The sequence below is a fragment of the Cuculus canorus genome, chromosome 4, assembly GCF_017976375.1.
Source record: "Cuculus canorus isolate bCucCan1 chromosome 4, bCucCan1.pri, whole genome shotgun sequence".
NCBI classification, from domain to species: Eukaryota; Metazoa; Chordata; class Aves; order Cuculiformes; family Cuculidae; genus Cuculus; species Cuculus canorus.
Genome location: NC_071404.1, coordinates 9,921,367 through 9,948,296, shown reverse-complemented (window position 1 = coordinate 9,948,296; position 26,930 = coordinate 9,921,367). Strand labels below are relative to the sequence as shown.

The 26,930-nt window shown below is 39.5% G+C and overlaps 1 protein-coding gene across 1 annotated transcript; it reads left to right on the top strand.

Annotated features, from left to right (window-relative positions):
• The first annotated feature begins 1,030 nt into the window (after positions 1–1,030).
• NELFA (negative elongation factor complex member A) lies at positions 1,031–26,930 on the top strand. Its single transcript, XM_009562018.2, has 11 exons — positions 1,031–1,351; positions 9,438–9,609; positions 10,803–10,964; positions 11,920–12,009; positions 13,812–13,942; positions 14,126–14,195; positions 15,034–15,122; positions 17,457–17,568; positions 19,844–20,100; positions 21,126–21,225; positions 22,748–26,930. The coding sequence occupies exons 1-11, from the start codon at positions 1,100–1,102 to the stop codon at positions 22,930–22,932; spliced, it is 1,620 nt and encodes a 539-aa protein (XP_009560313.1). The 5' UTR covers positions 1,031–1,099; the 3' UTR covers positions 22,933–26,930.

Sequence of the window (26,930 nt, the reverse complement as noted above, 5' to 3'; positions counted from 1 at the left end):
TTTCTAAAAATCCAAAACGAGTCTTGGAGGGTTTATTTGCTGGCATTTTCAGTATCACAAGGACGAATTTTAATGCTATTATGAAGTTCACAACAGTCAAATCTCTTGCTGATTTGGAGCTTTGAAACCAGCTCTCTGCCTGACCTTGCATTTGAGATAGGAAAAAAGCTCCAAGCAGAGCTGATAACAGAAGACACATGTTCAACACAGAACATACTTCACACAAGACATAATCACCTTTAACGAATGAATGTTGTCTGGAAAAACAGTCTGAAAGAAAACATGCTCTCAGAGGGACATTCTAACTTTGAGAAAAATACAAATACTTAGATGAAACTTAACTCCCCTTTAGCTTAAATCAAACCTATTCCACTTCTTGTAATAGCAATTACCTGTATCATTTGGAAAATAATAGAATGTGTACAGGATTTCTGGGAAAATGTATCCATGTGCCTGTGAGTGGGAATCTGTTCTGCCCCAACCCTTGCCTGGCTGCACACCATTAACGGGGATCACTCCCTCGTGTTGCCCAGCCCCGATAAAGAATGTTTGCTTTCTAAAGCTGTAGAGTGAGCCTTGAAGAGCTTCTTTCCCGTCACTTTCATGCCGGGAGAGCCGGTCCCGGTCCCAGGGCGGGGGGAGGGCAGGGTGCAGCCCGACCCCGAACTGTGCCGCCCAACCCCGCGGAGGCGCGCCTGCCTGGCTCCTGGTTTTTAGGCGTTTTCTGCCCAGGAGAGCCCCAAAGAAGTGAGGGCAGACCGCGAGGAGAACAGGGAATCGTGAATAGCACAGCAATCTCTTTGCGGCCATCTCGCAGCACGGAAGAAAAACTCCTGTCGGGCGCCATTTTGCACGCAAACAAGAGACGAGAAAAGCCTCGCTATTTCCCGTCTCCTGGGCGCCGCCATTTTAGGTTACGGCAAAATCTCCGCCTTCCCTAGCGCCACCTCACTGGGCGCCGCCATTTTAGGTAACGGCCGGATCTCCGCCTTCCCTAGCCTCACCTCATTGGGCGCCGCCATTTTGGCTTGCGAACAAGACGGCGGCCCGCAGGGGTCCTCACCCCCCTCCCTTCCTCCCTTTTAGGTGTCTTCATAAAATGCCCGTGGAGAATCCCCTTTTTTTTCGCCCCGCTCCCAAGATGGCGTCGATGCGGGAGAGCGACACTGGCCTGTGGCTGCACAACAAACTGGGTTCTACGGACGAGCTCTGGGCGCCGCCGAGCATCGCCTCTCTGCTCACGGCTTCGGTGATCGACAACATCCGCCTCTGCTTCCATGGGCTCTCCTCGGCCGTGAAGCTGAAGCTGCTGCTGGGGATGCTGCACCTGCCCCGCCGGGCGGTGGATGAGGTGAGAGCGGGGCGGGGGCGTGTGTGAGAGGCAGAGCGGCACCAGAAGCGGTTACCTCGGCGAGAAGGGCGATGCTTTTGATTTAAAGTGAAGTAAAGTTTCATCCAAGTCATTCTGTGTTTTGAAAGTTGGACAGGATGTCCCTCCGATAGAGTGGGGTTTTTCTTTCAAACAGTATATTTTTAGGGCACTGTTCAGTCTTTGGAGATGATAATGTCGTGTATGAAGTCAGATGAGGGTGGTGAGGCCCTGGCACAGGCTGCTTAGGGGAGCCGTGGCAGTCCCATCCTGGCGATGTTCAAGGCCAGGTTGGATGGCTTTCTGGGCAGCCTGGGCTGGTGGGACGTGTCCCTGCCGATGGCAGAGGGGTGGAACTGGGTGATCTTTAAGCTCCTTCCCAACCCAAACCAATCTATGATTCTTTGATCTTTAAGGTCTCCTCCAACTCAAACCGTTCTATGAGTCTATGATCTTTAAGGTCTCTTCCAAACCATTTTATGATTCTATGGTCTTTAAGGTCCCATCCAACCCAAACTATTCTATGATTCTAGGATCTGTACTAAACAGATGTGTCTTCTGCTGTAATCACTTTTGTGTTTGCAGTCTTGCCCAATCTCAGGTGCAGCGTCAGGCAGGGAGTTGACTCCAGAGCTCCAAATCAGCAAAAGATTTGACTGTTGTGAAGTTCATAATAGCGTTAGAATCAGTCCTTGGGAAGTAATAGAATATGCATAAGATTTCTGGGAAAGCTTATACATATGTAGGTGGGAAATATATTCTGTAGCCAGCTCTTGTCTCGCTGCACATGATTGATGGAGATCGTGTTGCCCAGGCCTGATAAAGGATGCTTGCTTTCTAAAACTCCAGAACGAATCTTGGAGAGTTTATTTGCAGGCATTTTCGGTATCAGGAGGTCAGTGGGACGTGGCGTGAGGGGAGAAGAGGGGGCAGTGCCAGCACCAACTCCCTGTTTGCCCTTTTCACTTGAAGCCTGGAGACAGGAGGCAGCTCTAGGACTGGCATACAGTGAGGCTGGTCCCCACAGCCATCCTTGCCTCTCCTTGCAGCCTCTCCTGGATGAAGAGGTGGAGGAAGATGGTCTCGGCTGGCAGAGCAGTCTGCTGAGGCCTAGCTTGGAGGACTCAGTCCTCAGTGTGAGGGAAAGTGCTTGGATTTCCCTGTAGTGGGGGAGTGAGTTGAGTGGGAGCTTTGCTGCTCCTCCTCATTCTTTTCAAGGAATCTCTGTTTGCACTAGTCTTTTGAATGCAGTTGTGACCTGAAGCCCATCTTACGCCTCCACACAGAACCATGGCTGTAGAGCTGTATTTTAGTACAGTTTGAATGCCTTTTGGGGATAGGGCTTTTCTGAGGCAGTGGTTGCTCTAGGATGAAGACAGAGAGGCAGGATCGTTTAGGAGCAGTCTGTGTTACGCTAGCTTCATTTTCCTTCCTCAGTACTGGCAGCTGTGTAGATGTCCCAAGTTGAACACCTCGGCTTTAGGAAGGACAGCAGCAAGTGCTGAAAGTTTGGGAATGAAATATCTGGGGTCTGCAATGAACAGTGGTTTTTTGCACCTTATTACAGTCAGGCTTTGCTTGAGGAAAACCACCATACTTTTTTTTGCTTCTTTTTACCTTTCTGGGAAGAGCTGGTGCTCTCTCATTTACTGTCCCACCCCAGCTAATAAGCTGGCTGGCTCAAGCCTGAGCTGGCTCTGCAAAGAAGTCATCATCGATCCAGAAAAGACCATACCTCCTCTGCAGGTGCCTCAGTAGGCAACTACTGATATTCGGGGCAAGAGTTGGAGAACGACTGGGAAACATTTAATTCCCTTCAGCCAGGGCAGAGGAATTCCTCTCCTACTTCCACTGTGTATGGTATTTGTTTCTGGTAATAATCATGGAGGTGGTGCATAATTAATCCTCACCTTCTTTTGTAGAGTATCCTCAGCTGTGCTTGCACCAGTCTCTTTCTTGGCTAGGACACAGCTGCTGCTTAGGCTTAATATACACACATACTAGGCAGGGGGTGTGCAGAGAGTATGTAACTTTGATTGTTGTGTACTCAGCTTTTGTGTACTTCTAAGCTGAAAATGCACAAGCATCATTTTTAAGCAATAGTTTGGTGTGTGTCGGTGTTTGTCTTGCCTCGTGCGTCTGTTTGATTATTCAGTGTTACATATAATTGGTGTCACTTTAAAAGAAAATAATTACTGTTCAGCATATTTACTATAATTTTTGAAACACTATGTTTAGCTCCTGTCCAGTGCACAAGCTGTCTTCCTTCTATGTGACAAATGCAGTTGTGTTTTGGACATACAAAATAGCCAAAGGCAGGAGGGGGCATGGGGAGCTATGCATAAGCTCACGTGAACTCTTTGAGCGTTCAAAATTCTTCTGAAGTAGTATGAAAATCCAAGTAGCCTAGAAGAAATGAGTATTGCAGTGTTTAGAGAAAGCTAACAAATTAGTGATGTTTTTAGATTGAAGAGAGTTTAAAGAAGATTGGGAGCTTCCAGAAATAAGATTAGTGCCAAGTCTTTGAGGGAGCAGCATTCAAGCAAACTGAAATAATCTGTTGAAATGCTGCAAGAGTGCTCACTGGGCAAGTAAAAGAACTTTTAAACCTTGTCATGAGAAAGACGGTAGCCAGTAACTTTACTCAATGAGTGTTTTTTTTAACCATGGAGATAAAGTACATGTAAAGAAGAACTAGTCAGTTGTTGTGCCTTTTAGTGTGTTGTTAAAGTGATCGTTTGTGTTCCAAATATAAAGTTTGTGTTACTGCTGTAAGAAAAAAAAAAAATCATGGGATTTTTAACTTTGATGGAGTTTGTAAATTCAATCAAACTCACTCTTGCATTGTAAACGGAGCACACTTGATTGGGGTTTAGGGACTTAGCATATTTTCAGTCCTTTGCAAAGTACCTGTAACGTTTTAACTATTTCAGGGATATGCAATTTATTTTTTTTAGCTGAGGGGAAGATCTTAAAGTGGTTAAAGCCAAGACAGAAACATTTAACATTGCTAGTAGGTCTGCTGTTATCATTATATGGACTTCCTTCTATAGATAGTGTAATTAACTGCTGACAGAAAGGAATGTTGTCTTATCAGATACTCATCATTCATGGCAAGTCAGATAAAATAGGTTGTCTTTGTGAAGATTTTGGATGTTTTAGCTGGTGTTCTCTATCTTGCATATGATACCCATAGCATTCAATGTACCCCTATGTACCCAATGTACATAGGTGCCTGTTTGTGTTCAGTATGTGTACTGTGCTGAGTACTACTCTGCAGTATTCTCTGCTCAGTGTATTGTGGAGTCCCGAACAGAGCATCTTGTTTCTAGCAGAAATACACCAGTCTAAGATACTTGTAGCTGCCTGGAAATAAAATTCATAATTTGGAAATCACTCCTATATCTGAAAATTATTAAACTTAACTGTGAAGGCACTTCTGTTAGTCTCTTTGGAAAGTCATATGTATGTTTTCCATGCCATGCACCAGTCTATCAATGAAGTGTGAGAAGCACTGAGCTGGCATTTGGAAACTTAGTAGTATTGGAAAATACGTTGCATCAGCTTTGTAAAGCGTTGGGAATCTCAGTAGTGGATGCAGGATATGTTCCTGGTTTGTTATGTAGCGTGTTAAATGATATTTCCTTTTCTAGATAACAGATTGGATTTAGTTATTTTCTCTTCAAAATCTTTTTCCCTGTTTTCTGTATAATTGCATTTTATGATTTTATGACTCTATAATTCTTCACTGAGGCACAGAATAATGTAGAAACCGTTTGGGAGCAGACATCTGAGTAAAAAGTTACATGGGAATCAAGAAGTGTGGTGGTATTTGGTTTAGAAGGGGTTTAATTGGCTATGGAACCTTTCTAAATCTGTGTGAAAGCTTTGGTCTAGACAAGCGAATGAGCTCTCTTGAAAGCTCAGTCCTTTACTTAGGTGATTTTTTTTTTTTTTTTCCTGGAATGTAATATCCTTCAATTTTCATAATGTTTTCATTAAACACTCCAAATATTGTATAGATAAGTGACTTAATCCTCATAATGCCCCTGTGGGATCATCCTGTGAGCCTCATTACTGCTTGTTTGTTCCTGCTGACTAATAATAATAATTGGCTCCCACTTTCATTTTAAGTGTATTTTGTAGGCAGTTATCAAAAATATCTTTTCCCGTTGTAGTTCTCTGGGCAGAACTTGCTAACTCTAATCTCCCTGCCTCTCGCCACTTTTCATCTGCCAAAGTTTTTCTCTATGGTCACACTTATTTGAAATGATGCCTAAAGCTCAATTTAGTGCTGACCAGAGTTTCAGTTGTGAAATTGGGAGAACAATTACTTCTGTTTATTTTGTATATTATATTCTTGTTAACCTGATTCACAACAGCAAGGCAAGTTTTCTTTTAGTGCCAACATTTAATTTATTTGTTCAGGGCTAGACTGTGATATTACAAGCAAGTCCATAATGAGAACTGAGTGCTTCTCCGCTTTTTGAATTATCTCAAGAGGAAGATGTTGCCTATCCCGTCAGTTGCCTGCCCTCTTATTACAGTATCTGCAAGAGAGCAAAAGTCAGTGCTGTTTCTTTCACTTCCGTGTGCGAATCAGGAGCCCTCCATTAATGCAGGTGGGAATTGTGGAGTACAGTGTAAAGGAATAAGAAGGCTCAGGGCACTTGCTTTTGCCTCTGTGTTCAAAACAGGCAGGCTACTATGTATCTTTCTGGCCTGCATTCTGTGATGTAATATGGTATATCTTAATCTAATATTACTCTTGGCTGCTTCTACTCTTTTTCATGATTAAAATACAAAACATATACAATAGTGATATTTGATCCATCCTGGTTTTGTATTACGTAAATATTAATACTGTGCTTTCAATCCAATGCTTTTAGCTTAATGAAAATTCTCTATAATAATACTGATACCTATTAAACATCACCTGTCTATGGCTCCTGAAAGATTAAAACTTCATTGGATTAGCCAACTCTTGATGTACTTGTCTAAAGGAATAATCATGTATATTAATTTAGGCGTAACATAAAGCAAATGAATGCGAATTCTTTGCAAGAATTCATCTTGCAGCTATCACCTTTCCTTTGTCTCGTAACATTTCCTTTTTGTTACCCCTTCCCATGGTGCTATTTGTGTAGTCTTCCTGCACAGGCATTATTAATCTCCCTTTGTCTCTGTTCCCAGACTTTTTTCCATCCTGCCTGATCCTTTTGTGTTATATGTTTCTAGTCATGCCCTATGCTTTTCTTTCTGTGGCAGCAGGCTAAGAAGAATGTCTAAGATACTTGAGTTTTAGGTGAGAGAAATGCCAGAATGTATTGCATCAGATGTTGACATTCATGCTTAACAAGGTGCTGTTTGGAGCTGATGGGACTCTTGCTGATCCAGTGTTGCAATCTCGTACATTTAAGAGTTTGGGATTATGGCTGTGCTCTGTAAAGTAACAGAAAAGCTGTACATAGGATTCTGTTCTTTTGAGTTGCAGTTCGTGCATTATCAAACCAGAAATGAATTTTTTTTTTTGGCTGCCAGTTCAATGGTGAACTGGGACCATATATTTAAATTGCCATTTAAAGACAAACCTGAGTCAAAAACTCAAATTCAGGCATGTTAAATGCAAACCCATATTCGGGCAAGCCAACTAGTTGGCTCACAGTACATGTTAGTGTGCTTCACTTCCCTGTGTGTGACAATGACTCTGCTTTCACCATGGGGCCTGGTGACAATGTTATTTGCCCAGTGCTAGGCAAACAAGTTGTTTCTGGGCTCCTTTCTTGAAGGAACCAAAGTCATGGGGAGTGATGGGTTGTACAGTAAGTAGGTTGCCTGAACTCTAGCTGTCCTGCGGGTAGTGTGGATGCAATGTGCCCATACAAGAGCTCCGTAGGAACATGCCAAGTATAGGCATGTATCCCTGTATTTTAGGTATGAATATGAGTTTTGTGGAACAGATATGAGGGGTAAATTGGGAGGGTACAGGAGACATCTTTCCTCCAGTTATTGTCAGAGTTTGGTCTGGTGGAGGAAATTACATTCTATAAACGTACCTGCATTAGCAATGTCCAGATTAAAGCTTCTTAAAAACTATAGGAAAACCATAGCTTCATCAGTGCTCATGGCATGTTTTAGATTTTCAAGTGTTCTGTGTAAATTAGTACTACATCCTATAGCATACATAAGGTATCTTTGGTTCAGTGGTATTCGTGCTCCTCCTCATCCACTGTAGCAGAAGGGACTTGTGATGAGCAGTTTAGGGTTAGAGTGATTAACGACTCTGTGTGGAGTCTGAGTGGGGCTTTTGTCTGTACCAAGAAAGAAGTGAGCAGTGAAGACAGCAAAGACTAGACTCTTAGAAATTGATCTTCTCATTGGGTAAGCTTTCCTTAAATTTGACAGCATGTTAAACAGTGTGGGGTCATGGTTGTGTGATCACTAATGCAAAGCTAGTTGATAGTGATGTTGAAGGTAGTAACTGGCTGTTTAATGTCTACTTTCTACTCCACTCTTTTTGTGGTTCTAGTGTTTGTGTGACTGGTGAGCCACACCAAGGGGCTGATTGAACTTAAAACTTAGGGATATTCAATGCTAATTTTCAGTCTGATGAACTGATCTGGTTCCTTTCACAAGCATGTTGCTGTGAACAGTAAAACGTGCAAGGGGTAAAGGACAAATTGTCCCTCTACTGCACTTGTAAGGTTTTCTAAAGTGAGAGGGCAATAACATTGTGTGGGTGAGAGGACTGGAGGAATGTCAGTGTTTGAGCTTTAAAAGTACTTGGGGGTGGGGGGAAATGGACAGCAGAAATTTAACTTTTATTTCTTAGAGTTGCGCAAGTAGAATAAGTTTATTTTATTTAACTTTTTGGAAAAGAAAAGTCTGGTTCTAAATAAAGGGAAAGAAATACAGCATAAAAATAAAGATAAACCTCTTACTTGTCTCCCTGTGTTCAGAAACATGTGGCCTGTAATTAAGCTGTATGTGGCACAGCCAGTTCTGAAAAATCAAAATTCAAGTATTTCCTTATATTTCTGAATTCTTCAGTGTTAATACTGTACAGATACAGTATGTCTCAGTACTTTAGGTAAATTTACTGTTATGTGGCTTATTAGACATATTGTACATCTCACATATCTTAGTTCTGTGAAGCTAATGCTTTACTGCCTACATGAGAGTTTATTTAGGAAAAAAACCCAATGTTCCGGCTTTATTTGGGGGGGATTAAGCTTACCTGCGAATGAAGTAAAAATTACTGGTTTATGATGTTCATTGTATATACCCTTGGCTGTACTGATCTTGATTTCCATTTCATTTCGTAGTGCCAACAGGCATATTGATCAGTTATTTAGGAGATTACTGTGACAATTAAATGTCTTAATTAATCTTATGCATTATTTTCATTTTTTTCTGACTACAGAAACTTTGGGTAGATGAAAAAAGCTTGTTACTTGTCGCATATTAGAGGGCTGGGTGTACTTCTGTAACAGGTCATTTTTGTCAAACAATACAGTTTTGTTTAGCATGACACACATTATTTTGGCCTAAACTTAAGTAAAACTTTAAGGTCTTAGTTTGTGTTCATATGATGCAAATATGGTCTGTCTGCCTAGTTATTCTGCAGCCCAGAAAGGGGCCTATCTTCATTTAGATGCCATTTCTAAATAATTTGTTGTATTCTGTGATTCTAGTTGCACATTCATACCACTTAATATAAGGTGTGGGTATGCTGGGAATGTGTGTAGAATATAAGGAGACAGTAATGTAAGAATCTGGCCAGTTGCTTTTAATACAAAAGTTCAATGCTAAACAAAGCTTCGAGCTGCCGAAAGCTCAAAACAAACTTGGGCTAGATTGGCCAAAACCATTATAAAACAAAATTACCTTGATTCATTCTTTATTTAGTTTTAGAGTTAATATGTAACTATGTTGAAGCACTCTCCCTTCCTCCACTAGTAAAATATTGTGCATGTTTATGTGAGTGTCTTTTTAAAATTAAAAATCCAACTGCAACCTGTTTAAAACTGTTTCCAATTGGTTGATTTTCTTTTTCTTTTTTTGTTAGATGAAAGGGGCACTGACTGAAATTATCCAGCTCGCTACCTTGGATTCAGACCCCTGGGTCTTAATGGTAGCTGATATTTTAAAATCCTTTCCAGATACTGGCTCCCTTAACCTTGATCTTGAAGAACAGAATCCCAATGTTCAAGATATTTTAGGAGAGCTTAGAGAAAAAGGTAAGTCTTTTCTGTTAGTGAAAATTGCAGAAACACGATGCCTTTTTCTCAGAAATAGTCTGTTGTTCCACTGGCAGTCATGCTATCTTAACGGTATTGGTATCAGGACAAGCAGCATGTCTTTTCTCTTAACTTGCCACAGATCATGACCTGGCATGTTACTGGACTGGGAACTGAGATTTTTTGAGGGACGGTAACTTTTTAAATTATTTTTCCACGTATCATCAGAACTTGCATGTCAGGTATTACCCTGAGTGTTTGTGAAGCACACCACACAAGTTAGTGTGGATTCTTTAGTATAACGGACAGGCTGCATGGGCACTGATAGGTAATAACTGCCTTAGTGCCGGTTAGTAAATTGAGGTTTTTCATACATTGCTCTGTCTTGTATGTTGTGGTACCAAAGAAAAGAGTAAACTTTCTGCAGTGCTTGTGTGGGCAGCCTTTTGTGTGTGGAAGCACCGTGGTTGTATTGGGCAGGCGGAGTGCGTCTCAGCCAGAAATTCTCCTCTAGGCAGCAAGTGCTGGGTGTTGTGGGGGAGACTGATCAGAAGAAGAGTTACGCTGCTTGTGTCTGACTAGTTACAGTTTGCCTAGCAGCTGAAAGTATTGGCCTAGGTGCTTGCACTGTTGCTGCTTCAAACAATGTAGGTGAATGGTGATGCAAAGCTAGTCCTATTTCAGTGGGTTTGATTTAGCTGATTTCCTAGAAAAGGCCTTCAGGCATCCACGAACAGACATGATCTGGGAGTTGGCATTGCAGCAGACCAGTAATAAAATTACTTGGAGGTAGACCTACTTTTTTTTTCTTACTATAGACAAATGATCATTTGTCAGTTCACACTTCGGGTTTTGACTTGGTTTAGTAGCTACCTTTTTATGTGTAATTTTTATGGAGTCTGAGAATTCAGTCATTTTTATCATCTTTTACTCTAACAATAGTAGCATATTTAAGCTTCCTATAATTTGACTGGGTTTAGCTACCATGGAAGCTCTTACAAAGCTAATATAAAAAACAAACAACCTACTAACTGGTTACATACTGTGTAATAATTAGAACTAAATTACTCTTGGTTTTTAAACAAGTAATCTAAAATTTAAAACCACCTGTACAATCTAGTTGTAAAATGTTCTGTAATTAGGTGTAGAAGAGGTGCTAATACCCATGTGTACTCTGTTAACTCTTTATACAGTAAGTGAATGTGAAACTTCAGCTATGTTGCCGTTGGAATGCCAATACTTAAACAAAAATGCCTTGACAACACTAGCTGGGCCACTTACTCCCCCAGTGAAACACTTCCAGCTGAAAAGGAAACCTAAAAGTGCCACTCTCAGAGCTGAACTCTTGCAGAAGTGTAAGTAGTACTATAGCTAGTTGATAAGATTAAGCAACAAATTAAATGGTGAAAGGAAAATTTATATTCAGTATGGGGATTATACATTATTCTTTGCTATGGGAATATACATTAAAGTTTCCTGTAATAAGAGCTTTGCTGGCTGATTATTTTTTTCCTTTGATGGCCTGGTGTGTGGAGGAGCAGGTGCAAGTCATTCCAACCATAATTGCATTAAAATGCTTGTCTTGATTTAAATGCTGTTCAGATTTCAAGGCATAGAAAAAAGCCATGGCTTTTAAACCACAGATATATTCTCTCATGGGTATATTTAACAGTCACCTGTGAAGACTTGAGGCACAGCTTTTGTTAAAGCTCTTGAAACTAACCTGAAATGAGAACCTGCTTTTATTTTGTCATATGTTTTTGCAACAGCGAGCAAGAGCGGCTAATTAATGCTTTCTTTTGCTCAGTATGGCTATATAAGGTGTGAAAGCTGAGAGGGCTTTTTGCTAGCAAAAGGCGGCATGGATGTACCTATATGTATGGGTAGCTGCGTGAACTAAGCAGTCTTAAAATAGTTTACTGTACCTGCTGTTCTGTTGCAGCAGCTTGCTGCTTTCTTCCACGTGCCTTGAGTAGTTGGTCTGGTTAAATACAAGATTGGTAACTTTTTATGATGTGATATACAACTTTCTTTAATTCTTTCAATCTCTACTGAGTAAATTGTCTGCTCTGACCATTTCTTGTAGTTTAGACCATCTTGTCAGTTGCATACTCCTATTGATTTTTGTGTTTTCTCCAAATACTGTGTTTACCTCACGTAAATTACCTAGGCCTTAATTAAACTATAATTCTTTCTGTGTTGCTGTTCCCATCTTTTTACATATTAGTTAATAATCTTTTACATAAGAAGCAATGTATTGTATTTTTTCGGCACAGATTGTGTAATAACTAAAACCCTTTTTCTTTTTAGCCACAGAAACTGCACAACAGCTCAAGAAGACTGCAGGAGTGCCTTTCCATGCTAAAGGCAGGGGCCTGGTCAAAAAGATAGACACAACAAGTATGGCTCACTTTCATCACTTCACAGAAAGAGAGACTGTTAAAATAGCTTTGATGAAGAATAAAATTAGTCTAATTTCTACAAAAAGCTTAATACTTTTTGAAGTGAAGGATTTCTCCCTTTCTGCCTCCCTCTCCCCTGATATTTAAATGTTTCTGACAAGTCTTGAGTGTGGGGTTTTTCTTAAATGGCAAGTGTCTGCTGTGCTTCTAAAACATGCACAGCTAGTTCATTCCTGTAGACTTCAGCAAGAATTTAACTTGCATCAGTCCAGGAATAACTCCTGACTAAGCCATGTTGCTCCAAAAGTGAGCAGAGTGGATCAGAGTAATCTGCTGTGCTCTTTGAAATGCTATTGAACTAGACTGGAACTGTGTTGTATTTGTATAGTTCTGTGTGGAGAAGGTAAAGGGGCAGCATGTTCACTGCAGCCAAGGCTGTGCAGTGGCTTCTCTTTAATCGACATGACCAAATTGTATAATCATTCTTCAGCTTTGCATTAATAGATTTCAACTGTTTACTGAAGTTTGCAAACTGCTGAATTTCTCAAATAAGTTTTTGACTAGGAGCATGAGGAGGATTCACAGTTAGTTACCTGTGTAGTGATTTAAAAATATGTACAATATTTGAACACCGGTATGAGGCTGAGCTGTAAAACTTGAGTGATTTCTTGATGTGGTGGCTAGAAGTTATGAAGTACTTTGTGTTGATGCTTTTTAAGATGTGGCCGAAGTTTGGCCATGTATTCATGCAGGAAATGCAAAAAGTGTAGTTGTAATTTGAACTAAAAATTGTCCCAGGATAGAAATTGACCATTAGTTCTTGGCATTGTTTTTAGCTGTTGAACTAATAAGGCTTGTTTTTAGACTTGTCCTTTAGAGCCAGTATGAGTTATGGAATCAGCTGGAGTTTACTCTGCTGAAACTTACTCACAGTGGTCAGATTGTCCTATGAGGTTGAAAAAGTTCAACATATACAGGGATGCAGAGTGTTTAATCACAAACTAAAATATTGTTTTGTCTTCAGATTGTAGGGTACGATGAGATTGTCAGGATGCTCAAAGACCTGATAGATATGTATGTGTCCCTAATATTTTAGCAGTTGATGAAAGAATGCTGCCTTCGCCGCTTACATTAAGCGTGACGTAAAAGGGCAACAGTATAAAGTTGGGGCGAAACAGCTTCTTATAGGTGTAGCAGTTCCTTCCAAATATTGAGACAGCAGCTTTTCTGTTTGCAATATAGAGCCAAACTGGATCTTCCTCGTGCAAACAGCAGCTCCAGAATTTCAAACCCCTGTGTGAAGCAGTAATTTACCTTTCCAGTGAATTATGAACCCTAAGCCCTGCAGTAGCTTAGCTAAGAATCTTTGATTAAATTCAGTTTTACTAAGTAACTAGATCTTAAAGTTCAAAGAACAGCTTTGGCAGTAATTGGATTCAGAATACTCAGACACAATACCTTTTTATGTGTAAAAAGTTCGATGCTTTCCTTACTTATAACTATGTATGTAGGAAAAGTATGTTTTGATAGCGGTGCACCTGTTTGATTTGATGTAGAATGGAGTTGCAAGCATTAGCCTAGAGTTAGGCTCTTACTCCTTGTTTAAAGTGTAAAGCCTAATCTGACGTTTGAGGGACATACAGTGTGTAGACAGTTCCACATGATGAACATTTGAAGTTAAAGGGGAGGGGAGGGAGTGTGTGTATATTAAGAAGAGGGAAAAGCCAAAGACCTCCTTATTGTTTTTTGTAGCTAATTGAATGTATATTACAATTGTTGTGTTTTTTGATCTCCCCTAAGCCCCACTCAAAGGAATACCAAAACAAGCTCCATTCAGGAGTACTTCAGCACCTAGTGTATTTAATCCTTCTGGAAACAGAACTCCTATTCCTCCTTCAAGAACACCTTTGCGCAAAGAAAGAGGAGTAAAAGTAGGTACAGTTTTTCCTAGTCTCTTGCTTTTCTGCTCAGTTCTTGATCTAAAGTGAATTTCTGATGGCTATTTGGAAATATCAAGTATCAATATATTAAAATAAAATTTAAGGACAATAACTAAAGATCAACAGCATGCATTTAACAGTGGTTATTAAGTTCTCTGTGGTCTCTCTTCTTAGCTTCTAGATATATCTGAGCTGGATATGGTAGGTGCTGGCCGTGAAGCAAAGAGAAGAAGGAAGACATTAGGTTGGTATAGCATGCTGCTTACAAAGGCTATTAATATATGCATACCTGCAGATAAGATCTAGATTTGTAGTACGATTTTGTTCTTCGTTTGTTACAGCTCATCTTTAGTTAAACTTTAAAAAAGGAGGAAATAAGAAATAAAAACCTAAACTAAAAATGCTTTAAGGGAGGATTTGTCCCTTTATTTTCCATTGCTTGTAATCATGTTGCTATATGTCTAGGTAATAAAACAGTTGCATGAAAGGAGTGAAGTAGCCAGTTGTGCTTTGGGCAGCCCATAGGTGTGTGAGTGGCTTCAGTGCTTAAATTGGTCTGAGATATTTTGGAACACTTATTTCTATTGGTTGCCTGGCCAAGTAAATTAATTAAAAATAATTTTGAAAAAATTTATAGTGCTCACCAAAGTTCTGGCTTAGATATCTTAACAGTTGAATACTATCTGATATATACTCTAGGTATGTACTGGTATACACTAGGTTTTTGCCCCAAACATCCTTTATTTATCACCAAAAAACCTGAGTATTGTCTCAGAACAAAATAATAATTGCAATTTAAATTTTTGTTTGGGTTTTGATGCTTTCCAATATCACAGATTTAGCCAGATCTTTGTAATTTCTTGGTTACTATATGTTGGTGAATATACATCATGGTTCAATTCATAACTGGGTTGATGATAAAATTGAGTATGAAGATTACTGCCAACTTTTTGGCAAATGCCTCTTTAAGTATGTTTCAGCAGATTTTGAGAAATGTGTTTTTATATCTTTGTTTAAAAAGATGTATCTAATAGAATATTTCAGAAAAATTCTTTGAACTGCATTCTATTTTGATGCAATAGATACAGAAGTTGTGGAAAAGCAAGCCAAAGAAGAAACAGTAGTAGAAAATGCTACCCCAGATTATGCTGCTGGCCTTGTGTCTACACAGGTAAAACCAAACAAACAAAAGCAGTGAGGAAACCCTGATATGTGTTATTCTAAAACATTTGAGTGATATTTTACTAACTTGTTGAAACATGCCTCTTAATGTAAAAATCTTTACAGAATTATTTCAAAATTCCATTAGACTTTCACCAAACTGTATTACAAAAGTTCATAATGGGATGAAGTTAGTTTTTGATTGTTTTCTTGTTGCCATTGTAAGTTTGTGGTGGGTATGGTATTTCTGTAACTGAAGATTGTAGTCTTCAGTCAGAGATGAAAGGGATATGTGAGAACTCTGACCCTAGAGAGGCAGTGTCATCTTCAGGAGTTTCTCTTGGTTTCACTCCATGCTTGTGCATCCTTTGTGGCATAGTGAAATAGTGTCCACGTGGTGAGGAGCATTTGGTCCTTGGTGAGGAGCATTTGTCATTGGCCTGTGCCCAGGAAGGAGAATTGAATGTAAGCAGTGAAGTAGGAAAAAAGTCTTCACAACTCATCCGATTTCTGTCTCGAGAAAAGAATGTATGTGATATTGCTCTTCCGTGGTTCTTTTCTCCGTTTTTAGCTTGTAATCTTTGAGAGTTGATGCTTAATCCAGGGGGCACCTGGTTTTTGAGGTCTCCGAACCCATCTGTAGTTAGGCTTAGCCAACCCTGTTATTACTGAAGGGGGGAGGGGAAATACAGTGGAATTGATATCCATCCAAATTACCCATGGCTTATAAATTCGTGCTGCTTAAAACCCATGGTGTTGAGAGACAACTGCTCCTTCTCTTAACAGTGATCTTTGGATTTTTTTTAGTCCAAAAGTTGTTTAGGATCTATTAAAAAACCAAAACTGTTGGCTACGGGTAGTTCACTTGGGGAGTGGGAGGTGAGGGGTGGATGAATTGTGTATGGTAGTATTTTTCCTGCTCTTTCAGATACAGTGCTTTGCAAGAACTGCAATACAGCTTTTTGTTTTTTCATTCTGGACATAGCTTTTACAAGAATGTGAAAACAAAAAGGTCCTCCCCCTACTTCTGAGTTAGAAACTCTGTGCTATCCCAGCAAGCGTTGGCCTGGAATTAATTTGGACAACTCAGTTCTTTAGATACTAATTGATAATTTGAGGTTGCTGCACTCAGTGTTTGCAAGCCTTTTGGGAAGATAGAAATCCATCTCAAATCTTCAGTGTGTTTTCTTGTTCCACATTTAAAGTGGTCATGATTACTCTGCCTCTTTAAGTGTGTGCATTGACATACAATATTTGCCTTTGGAGAGCACTCTATTTATAAAGACCTCTGTTTTGGTTACTGAGCCAGGTATTTTTTTAACTCCTAGACCTTAAGAGCAAGAAGGTGCAATATTGGTCCCTTTGTTATGGGGATAGCGATCTGTGGCACACATGCCAAGAACAACACATGGAAAGATAGTAGTAGGCCTTTGTCAGGAGTGAATGTTGTTGTCTGTCTTTCCACAGAATGTTAAGAGTATCTTTTTTGGCAAGCTCTGCATTTTACAGAATATCCATCTTGCTTTTGACTAGTAAGGTCACCTTAAATGATCTGTCTACTAGACTTGATTTCCCCAAAACTTCTTTCCTCTGTCTGTTCCTTATGTTTATAAGGCTGGATTGGACTAAAGTGAAGATTTTGATGGGGATACCATGCTGTTCTCTATGCCGTGTGTGCAATATCATAGATCATTAAGTACAAAATGTGGCATTTTCTTTGGCTTGATCTAGATGACATCCATAGTGTTGGTTTTGACTGCCTGTTTTAGTGGAAACAAGGTTTTACCTGTGCTTTTGCTCTTGCCTTCTGCTTGCTTATGTCCCAGAGGCCTTTGCATTCTCCTGGGTAATATTTTAGTAGACCTTTTGCCCATGGATGAACACAGATTTCTGCTCGCCTATATTGAAGAACATGTTTGCTCAACCAGAAGATCATTTATTTCTATAGTGCAATTCTTCAGAGACTACCATCTGCACAAATTTCATTGTCTGGTCTTCACACTACTAACTGATGAACAGGAGAACGGAACAGCAGCCTAACTCTGCTGAAGTACATTCTCCGTAATAGTATTTTTTTCCTAGCTCAGATTGTGCCTTTGGAAGCAACTTTGATCTGAATTACGGGAAATAAAAGTTGGGGGTTTTCCCTCTTAGGCTAAGTTTGAAATTTGTATAGGGAGTTAGGGTTGAAAGGACAAACTTGCTCTAACAGAGGAGTCCATAACTTAAGTTTCCAAAAGAGGAGGGAGTATCATAGCAGAACTAATGTTGAAATTGTATTTAAAATGCAGAAATGGCAAATAATTATACGCAGTATAGCTATTACACTTTTTCTGTTCTACAGAAACTTGGTGCGCTGAACAATGAGCCTGCACTACCTTCTACAAGTTATTTACCTGCTACCCCTAGTGTGGTGCCATCTTCCTCCTATATCCCAAGCTCAGAAACACAGCCAGGTAAAGATGTTTTTTTTGCTTTTGGGACCCAGCACCTCCAACTCTATACAGTCTAGCTCGTCTTTTATTTACAAACCTACTATTCCTTGAGTCTAGTGAAACTTAACCTTAGCAGTCTAAAAATCCATTGGAGAAACCCAGCCTTTGGTTGTTGAGATGTGTCATTTAACCTAAATAAAGAAAATGATTGTTGTTTTTAAGTCTTCGAATGACTGCTAGTGAAGTCACGCAAGCAAAGCAATTTACTAGTTGGGGTTTTTTTGTACTCTGCAATAGAAAATCCAGCACTTTTTTAGTCCCTAAAGAGACACCAATAATACACGTATCTAGAGCGTATACTCAATATACACAGCCGTGTGCATGCACTTACAAAACAGTTGCTTTCAAGAGTCTGATGCATTTCTAGAGGCAAATACGTATTAGCTTTCACACAGGCTGGGATCAAGACATCCATTTTCTTTTTACTTCTTTATAACAGTCTGATAGATAATAGCTGAGCTCCTGTGCATTTTTAAAAGTGCTACATTATTTTTCAGTTCTAGAAAACTACCAGTAGTAAAAAATACCATTTGTACGAGTGCTTTATTTCTACACCTTTTATTTGAACACACTTGTTTTTACTTTTCCTTCTGTGCTGCATGTGAAGTCTTAAAGGAATGTATCACTAAGATGTGCATAACTGGGGTTCATTACCAGACTTCATAGTTAACAGAGAAACAACATTTCAGTTGAATGCATTGTTTTTACTGATTTGTTGTGATTTGGTACTATAATGTTTTGTTTTCTATATATGTGAGCTCTGTCATGTTGGTCACTATAAAAATGCATATGCAAAACCTCATCACTACACTTGGCCCTGAAACAGTTCACAATCTCTCTGAACGTCCATGCAAATCTTGCTCTGGCAGAAAATTGGTTCCTCGAGAAGGAGACAGCTAAGAGCACATCAGTGTTGTCAGCAGCTATTATTTTCCAGAGCCTTGGCATTGTATTCAACAGCAGGAAACCCCTAGTTTAAAATTTTCTATTGTCTTTGTTCTCTGTTTTTTCTAACTTTTTTCCTTTTGGAGTATGGAGTATCAAGCTCTTATGGACATGGAATATAAAACTGTTTCCCTGATGTAAGATGCACACAGGAGATCCACAGATTTGGTCTTTTCATAATCTGAGGCTGCATAATTACTTTATGCAAGTCAGTTTTTCTGGCATGAGAGGAAGCCAGTAAAAAAACCCTTGATTTGTACAAAATTAAGGGATAACTAGTTGTTAAAAATGTTTGTCCTCTCAAGCAGTCACTGGCCTATTTTACATCTTGGTGGATGATAGCCATATTGCTGAAACCACTGCTGTGTCTGTGCCTAGAAGGGGAGTGGTAGACCCCTCGTTCTCCAAAATCTGATCTCAAAGGCATCAGCATAGCTCTGGGCTGTATATTGCATCTTGATCTACTGTGAACACAATGGGCACCGGTTGCCTTAAACCTTGTAAGAGTCAAAAGATGCTTAAGCAGCTGTGCCTGTATCTGAGCTGCAAAGCAGTGTAACTGGCCTGAGTATTCACTGGGTCATTACTGTTAGCTGGATGGATGGCAATTCATGAAATCACAATAACTTGATCATATGTGTAACCTCCACCTGCACCCAGGTTCAGAGTAGGAACTCCCTTAAGTGCAGGTGAGTCTATCAACCTTGAGAAATAACAGAGTTATAATTTGTTAGTAACGTGGAGATTTCACCCTCTTAGCAGTTGGTGTTTAAATGATGAGTGATTTGTGAAGACTACATTTAATTCTGTCATCTGTTTAAGTATTTGTGTATTTTCAGTATTTGTTACTGAGTGAGACTCAATTACCGTTTCCTTTGGAAGCTGCTCCTACATTATGTAAAAGCTGATGAAATATTTCTATGGTTTTGGCTTCTGTGTAACAGTAGAGCAATAATCCTGGAAGGGTCAGAGTACAGTTGTTGTAGCAATATAAGCTAAAATGTAAGTAAAGCAATTTCGATTTAATACAGCTGATATCCATAAAATTTGATGCTAAATATAGTGTAACTTGCGTTGGACAGAAAGTTGCTCAGTTGTTTCATTATTGCTAAAGAGAATTGAGTGGAAAGAGCATTAGCTCTTAAGTTTTTCTTTTAAATATGAGATGGTGTATCGAATCACGGTGCTAAGATGGAATATTCAGAATTTTTAGTTTTATTTAAAGGCCATTGATGGTGCTAATCCCTGCTTGGATTACAATGCTTTTAATTATCCTGATTGGTTTTTGCAGCTGGCTCTGCACGAGAGGCCTTGCAGACTAATAGACAAACTGAAGAGCCTGCAGCTCCAAATGCTACTACAACTCTTCCTGCACAATTCAAACAAAGAACACCCCTGTACAATAGTAACTCTAATCCACCTGCAGCTACACCTACCTCACCTCTAACACCTACCACGCCTCCTGCCATTTCGCCTGCAGCACAGGCACCGCAAGTGGCTCCCCAAACTCAGCAACAGCCACCCCCGAAAAAAAGCCTCTCTCTCACAGTAAGTAAAACCAGGTTCTTTTTGACTGCTGCTTTTGATCTAGATTGGAAAACGTAAATTTTTATTATTATCTCTTGCATTATGTTGGCATCTCCTGGCCTTTGGATCATGGAGTGGTTGAGGCTATGTTTTTTTTAACCAAAGATAATGAAAATGCTTTCTGGCTTTGTTAGTGTCACTGTCTTACTGTTAATCACAACATTTTTAATTGTGCGGTTTTAATGTCACAGTAAGATGTCTTTATTTACTGCTATTTATTATGTAAAATAATGTTGTGTTACTAATAAAGACTTTTTGCGGCTGTTGCCCCACCAATTGCACATAATGCAAGCTGCTAAAAAGGATCCTGTCATTGCCGTAGTAGAAGAAAAGATAACAATAGCTTATTTAAGGTGAAAGCCTTTATTTATTGATACCCTTACCCCCCATTACACATCTTGTTAAAGCCTGAGAGGGGGGAGGAAACCAAATTCAACAGCAATTACTTGCATCCTGAAGTTTCTTATTGCTGGTGTGCTGGTATATATTATGTGCATGCTTGGAGTTAAGCAGGTAACCAATTCTGAAGATTTTGCTAAGCACACCTGTAATACTGGTTTGAAATATCTGAACTTTAAGAAATGGTGACTTTCTCTTTCAGTACCTCTATTTCATTTATTAAAGAAAATAATCCTCTAAAATTATTGCAAGCCTCTATTCGAATGTAGAGGAAAGACTGTGTGTTCTCTCCTTTTAACCCAATGTCATAAAGAAAACAAAATTGGTAATAGAAACAAGTCTCTTGCCATGTGATTCTGTAGCTATTTAAAGGTGAGGTGCTTTTTCAAGCTTTAGAATTCAGTCGTTGCCACTGTTAGATGTAGGCATTAAAGAGGGAAAGCCTTGAGGTTAATGTGCTTTTTTTGCTTACTCTTTGTAGATCTACAAACTTTTACCTTACTCTTACATTTGTTTGTTGGAATTAATATGGTACCTGTTGGCAGTGTGTTCTCCACTGGACTTCATGTTTGCTGTATCTGTTGCAGAGGGAGCAAATGTATGCCGCACAAGAAATGTTCAAGACTGCAAACAAAGTTACAAGGCCAGAAAAGGCTCTTATACTTGGATTCATGGCAGGATCAAGAGGCATGTATTGACAGTAATTTTAGCCTGCTTTTGAATACCTAAGTCTGAAATACAGCCTAGCATTTCTAAATGTACATATGTGAGTGCAAGACTCTTGCTTTAGCTTTATTCTGTATACTCTGGACTGTGTGTGGCTTTATGGATTACAGTTCTACCTACCTGGAAACAGATCTTCTGGGTCTATTTCCAGTAAGTCAAACAATCTGTCAGGGCAGCTGCTAAACACGATATATACACAACTGAACGCCTGTAGTCATGGCTTAGAGATTGAGAAGAAACAAGGCAGCCAGTCAAGCAGTCAACCAATCAATAGGCTGGTTAGGTGCTGGTATCTGTCTAGAAGAACAACGAATGTAAGTTTTTTCATGGCAAGCTGAGTAATACAGTTCCTTAGCATTAGAAATGTAGCAGCTGTAGTCTTGAAGACTTTAGGTAACCACAGATGCTGTGAATCGCGGGGAGATAAGCTATCTCATAGCTATATCCTATCTTATGTTGTTCTTGATAGGACAAGGCTGTTTTACCCAGAAGATTATCGAGTATAAGATGAGAAGGGACTTAAGAGTCCTTAAGTGAACTCTATCATCTGCACTAGCTCTGGTTTCTAATTTGGTATTTGAAGGCTCTTATCACTGAGATGCTGGACCCTACATGTGGCTCGTGTATTTGGATTAATGCAATACGTTATGGAAGATGACCGGGGTGGAGTTACTGTGATGATCCCTGGGCTTTAAGAAAGCTTTGTGTATCTTGCATCAATGATGGTGCTCTTAGTACTAGATACTACTTCAAATTGCAGTAGGAGGACATACTTGCATACCTACGTGGACAGGGGTTTTTTTTGTAGTGCAAGGTAAAACAGGAGTTTGGAAGTGTACATGTGTGTTACATATTCACAATATGCGTATATAGATAGAGGTATATAACAGTGTTCCTTCAGTAAAAATGCTAGCATCTTTGAAGGCTGGGTAAATAAAGGCCAGCTATGATATTGAATCTCCTAAGTATCAATTCGTGTACCTTGAAATGTAACATTCATTATTTCTACTGAAGTGGAACTGAGTCTTGGATTTCAGTGAAGCTGTTTAGGCTTCCAGAACAGCTGAAAACGTTTGAGCCTTTTAACTATGAAGTATATCCCAAATAAAGTAACACTGGTGGTTTAAACTTACTAACTTCTATTTAAATAGGAGCTTCTCTTACAATTCTTGAGACAGACAGAAATTACGGTTTACTCTCCCTTTTTGTTGTTCTACTGGTTATTTTAGCCCTAGGGTTCATCTTTTGGGATCTGCTGTACTATCCGTAAAACTTAGCCTGTGGTGTATGGAGGAAGGAAGATCTTCGTGTGACTCTGTGTATTAGTGACATTCCTTTTACAGTTTTGGATTTGGGCTTGGTTTATTGGGTTTTGAGGTGTGGGGCAGGGTGTTCAGCATAAGACTTAGAATCTCCAGGTGTTCTTTACCTTTTCTAATACAGTACTGAAATGTATAATTTGTTCCTGTTCTTGTTTTCACAGAGAATCCTTGCCAAGAGCAAGGTGATATCATCCAAATTAAACTCAGTGAGCATACAGAAGACTTACCAAAGGCAGATGGCACTGGCAGCACCACTATGTTGGTTGATACGGTCTTTGAAATGAACTATGCCACTGGTGAATGGACCAGATTCAAGAAGTACAAACCAATAACTAATGTTTCCTAAGGGATGCAGCAACAGCGGACTTGGACCAAATCAAGTTTAGAGTCAACCAGCTCATAGAGTATGTCAGCTGTACAAAATGGCATTCATGTGTACATTTCTTATTACCCTCCAGAGTAGAAGTTGTGGTTCTTCAACCTAACTGGGCTCAGTGAACACAGAAGAAGATGGTGTCAAACTCAATTTTTTTTTTTTTAATCTTGGGATGGGGCAAGGTGATCTTGGGGGGGGAAAGTTGTTGGTGTGCTTTTGTTTTTATACAGTTCAAGATGCTGGGAAAGGAGATCACAGCTGAAAGATTACAGGTGTGAGCAGTTTACTTCTGAGCACCGGAAAAGAAGACTACTGCAGAGTCATTCATGGTTTACCATTAAACGAGGGCACAGATCTTTATTGTAAAAACATTTTTTCTTTGGCTACATGGGTTCTGTTGTAAGAATGGACACTTAAAGCACCATAGGTAGGTGCTTGATTATTTTGCAATTCAGCTGCGGTATAACTAAATATTGCAGGTGGTAGATGTCCAGTGTCTAATGGTACCCACTGTATGTTTAGCTTATTTATGCTTGGGTCATAGGGTGAGATTGAGGAGCTTTGTTAACTCACTATATTGTCAGTGTCCATGCCCAGCATGAATTAACCTGTATTTGACACTATTTGAGATCAAGAAAAAATTACTATTGTAACTTCCGGAAGAAAAAAATCCAGGCTTTTCACTGCCTGTAAGTGATGGCTGTTTGCCATGTAAGCCTTAGAGTAGAAGTTGGTCTCTGGCTCTTGCATAGCACGCCCTTTGAACACCATAACATACCTGGGAGGAATTGAAACTATTACATCAAGACCAATTGCAGCTTAATTTTAAAATGGCCCTAGATATGGTTCAGTGATCCATATCAAAGATGTTTGGGAAGATTTGTTGTCTTGCGGTAGTATTACTTTGTTTGGTTGAGCAGTCATAACATGTTCCATTGCCAAGCCCTGATCCAAAAAGTTTTGAATGATGTAGCTGTGGCTCTTACCAGTGTAGTTACATCGGCATCATCACTAATGTGGCCACAATTACACTGGCATTTAAGTGTGCCTTCTACTTGTCCCCTTCTAGTAGAAGCATATTTTTATTTTTATTACTGTGTTCACACCACTGGTATAATCTGGCTTTAATAATACAAGTAAATCCTCAGTAAATGCAAGCTTTATGTGTGTAGAGACTAGGAAACATTGGAGACCTCGTTTTATTATTTGAAGGGGGCTTGAGTTAAATGTCTGGTTTCTGCCAGTGCTTGGATATGGAGCTGTGCTTGGTTGGGTGTGGTGCTTGGAAGGAGGGAATATGAAGACGAGTAGCACAGTGGTTGGTTGGTGCTGAGGAGGTACCTTGGGCTGACTAGAGATTCATGTTAAAGTGGAACCCCTAGGACAAAATGAGTGTTTTCTTTTTTTTCTGAAAAGAAAGCAGACCAAATCCTGTAAGTACGCTTGCAGACATAACAAAGACGTTTAGACGATTGATTAGTCTTTTTCTATTTGGAATTTTTATTGCATTTTATTTTTAGTTTTTCAAACAAATTATCCAACAGGATAGAGCAACTATAAATATTAAGAAAATCTGTATTCTACAGTGACCAAAAGTGTGGATTTATTGACTTTATTTAAGCAAATATACAGAATGTTCTAGCCTCTGTAGTGGGCAAGTTATTTGATGGTAATTGCTACCATTACGGAATGTTGTGCATGTATTAGTGTGAAAGTTACTCACATTTGACTGTCACACTGGGCGCTCTCCTCCACATAATTACCCCATTTCAGAAGCAGTGTAGATTGTGATTCTGGTTGCGATTTTCCTTTAAACAGTTAGAAACCAGCCTGACAAGTGAGGATGAGTAGTGGGTTTTGGTTTTTAGGAGTTCAGTAGAATGCATTTCCATGGTTATAACTTATTTGATTATAGTATGTTACACAGTAAGGGCTAACAGTAGAATATGAAAGCATTCAACTTTTTAAAAGAAAGGCTTAAAAAGAAAAGTGACATTCCTTTTCTTGTCTGCATTCAGATTTTTAAAGTTTTCTTGTGATGACTAGTTCTCTGTAAACATGTACGATACTGCTGTGTTAACTGTTCCGGCTTGCTAGATAAGCTGCAAGTACCAAATATGTTTTTAAGAAAACTTTTAGAAGATTGGCTGACTTGAGGGGCACATACTGTCATTGTCAATTGTTGACTCAAGACTCTTTGCAATTCAGTAGTGATCGGGAGCTGCTGTGTGGTGGCTCCTTTGGCTTACTTGAGATTGATGGGGGTCCCCTTGCTGAACGTTCTTAGTCTGTGGAAGTCTGTTTCAGACTTGTGCTGTCAGAATGCAGGCAGCTCACCTGTTCCTCTTCAAGAAGCCTTTCCAGAATGCAGTGGAGTCATTGGAGCGCAGTAGTGATTAGGAAGCTTAACCATACTGCTGCCTATTTGTATTTGCTACATAACAAAGATCATCTCCAGGCCTCTTTATCTGAAGTCAGTCATATGCAATAAATTGAAATTTTACATAAAAGCATAGTGTATTTTTAATTCTGTTAAGTCATTAGGATGAGACAATTGAACACTGAAAAAAAAAAAAAATCAATATTTGAAGTGACTTTATGACCCTCAATACCAGAGCATCACTTCAGCTTGATCTGTGAATCTAGAAAGGTTTTTTTAAATGCCTAAAGAAAGGGAATTTTTTTTTGCAATGTTGTTAAAATTATACAGTGAGAAGTAAAAATACAAGAATGAAATTGCTGAACCAGTGGCCTGAAAGTAGGGATAATGCCAGACAATTCAGAAAGGGCAATAGTGACATTTAAATTCCATATAATGGAATTGTTGCATACAAAATCTGGCCCTGGAACTTAATATTTTTTGTCTTGAATGTTCAGTCACTTGGGTGTCAGCTGGATTCTGTTCAGGGAGGCTCCTGAGTGCTGTGAGGTTAAACAAAAATATTTGTTGACTCTAGAATGACTTGCAGATGTGGTGAGAAACTGACCAGAGTAGTAATAGTTCAGAGTTTTCTTAAAGCTTTGTTTGTGTCTTTTCCCCTTTATCCAAGCATGAAGTTTTAAGAACTAGCAAGCCCTAAATTCAAAAGTGCATTACTGCACCCCAACCAGGCAGGACATTCCAGCTTCTCTTGCCCTTGCTTGTAAAGAAGCACCTGTCTACACAAGCCTAGGCATGATTTTATGAGTGTGGAATATTAAAGAAAGAAGCAATGGAAGTGGCTTGTGGTCCAAACTTTTTATTCTTAGGGGAGAAAGAACACATGCATGCATATCCATGGTTCCTTGATATCTTGCCCCACAAAAAAGTGCTAGGTTTCCTTAGGCTCAGTTTTCTTTCATGAATGCTGTGAGGACCAGAAAGAATGAAATGAGTGTAATGAAACAGGTGAGGCCAAGGAGGATGCTGAGCAAGCGTTCGGATCATAGGCTTCATCTTCCTTTTAGAACATTTTTCCTACTCTACTGATCTGTAGTTACCTCCATACAAAACAGTCTAGGCTTAGTATGGTTAACACTAGTGTTGGGCCAGTATTTTGTGGTTTAACTTGGGTTTCACTGGTAAGCTTTGCCATTTAATCTTTGCATTAAATACCATAGGATGCTGGATGCAATCAGGAGGAGCCTTTGGTGGTTGCATGACACCTCCGTGTGAAATTGGTCACTTCTTTTTAAGTTGTGTCAAAGTGCAGACCACTTGTCTATATGAACTAAGCTTCAGACTTGGACATTATACAGGTTAAGAGTGAATCACAGTTTCGTAGGAAGATCTGACTGGAAAAAAAGGACTAAAAAATGTTAAGCCAGAGCCCTCTGGGAATCTGGTGCCTTTAACAAGAACTGTCATTTTGTAAAATGTTACAGCTAGAGCATAGCCCTTATGTTTTCTATTGTTTTTTTTGTACAGTTGTAAATTCAAAATATTCTGTCTTTGGGTACGTATTTTCAGTGTAATACAGTATGTATAA

Bases quoted from the DNA above. Each gene is read 5' to 3' on its own strand.
- NELFA (XM_009562018.2), top strand. From the start codon at position 1,100: ATGCCCGTGGAGAATCCCCTTTTTTTTCGCCCCGCTCCCAAGATGGCG. The intron at 13,943-14,125 runs GTAGGTACAGTT...CTCTCTTCTTAG, and splicing joins GCAAAGAAAGAGGAGTAAAA to CTTCTAGATATATCTGAGCT. The intron at 20,101-21,125 runs GTAAGTAAAACC...TATCTGTTGCAG, and splicing joins AAAAAAGCCTCTCTCTCACA to AGGGAGCAAATGTATGCCGC.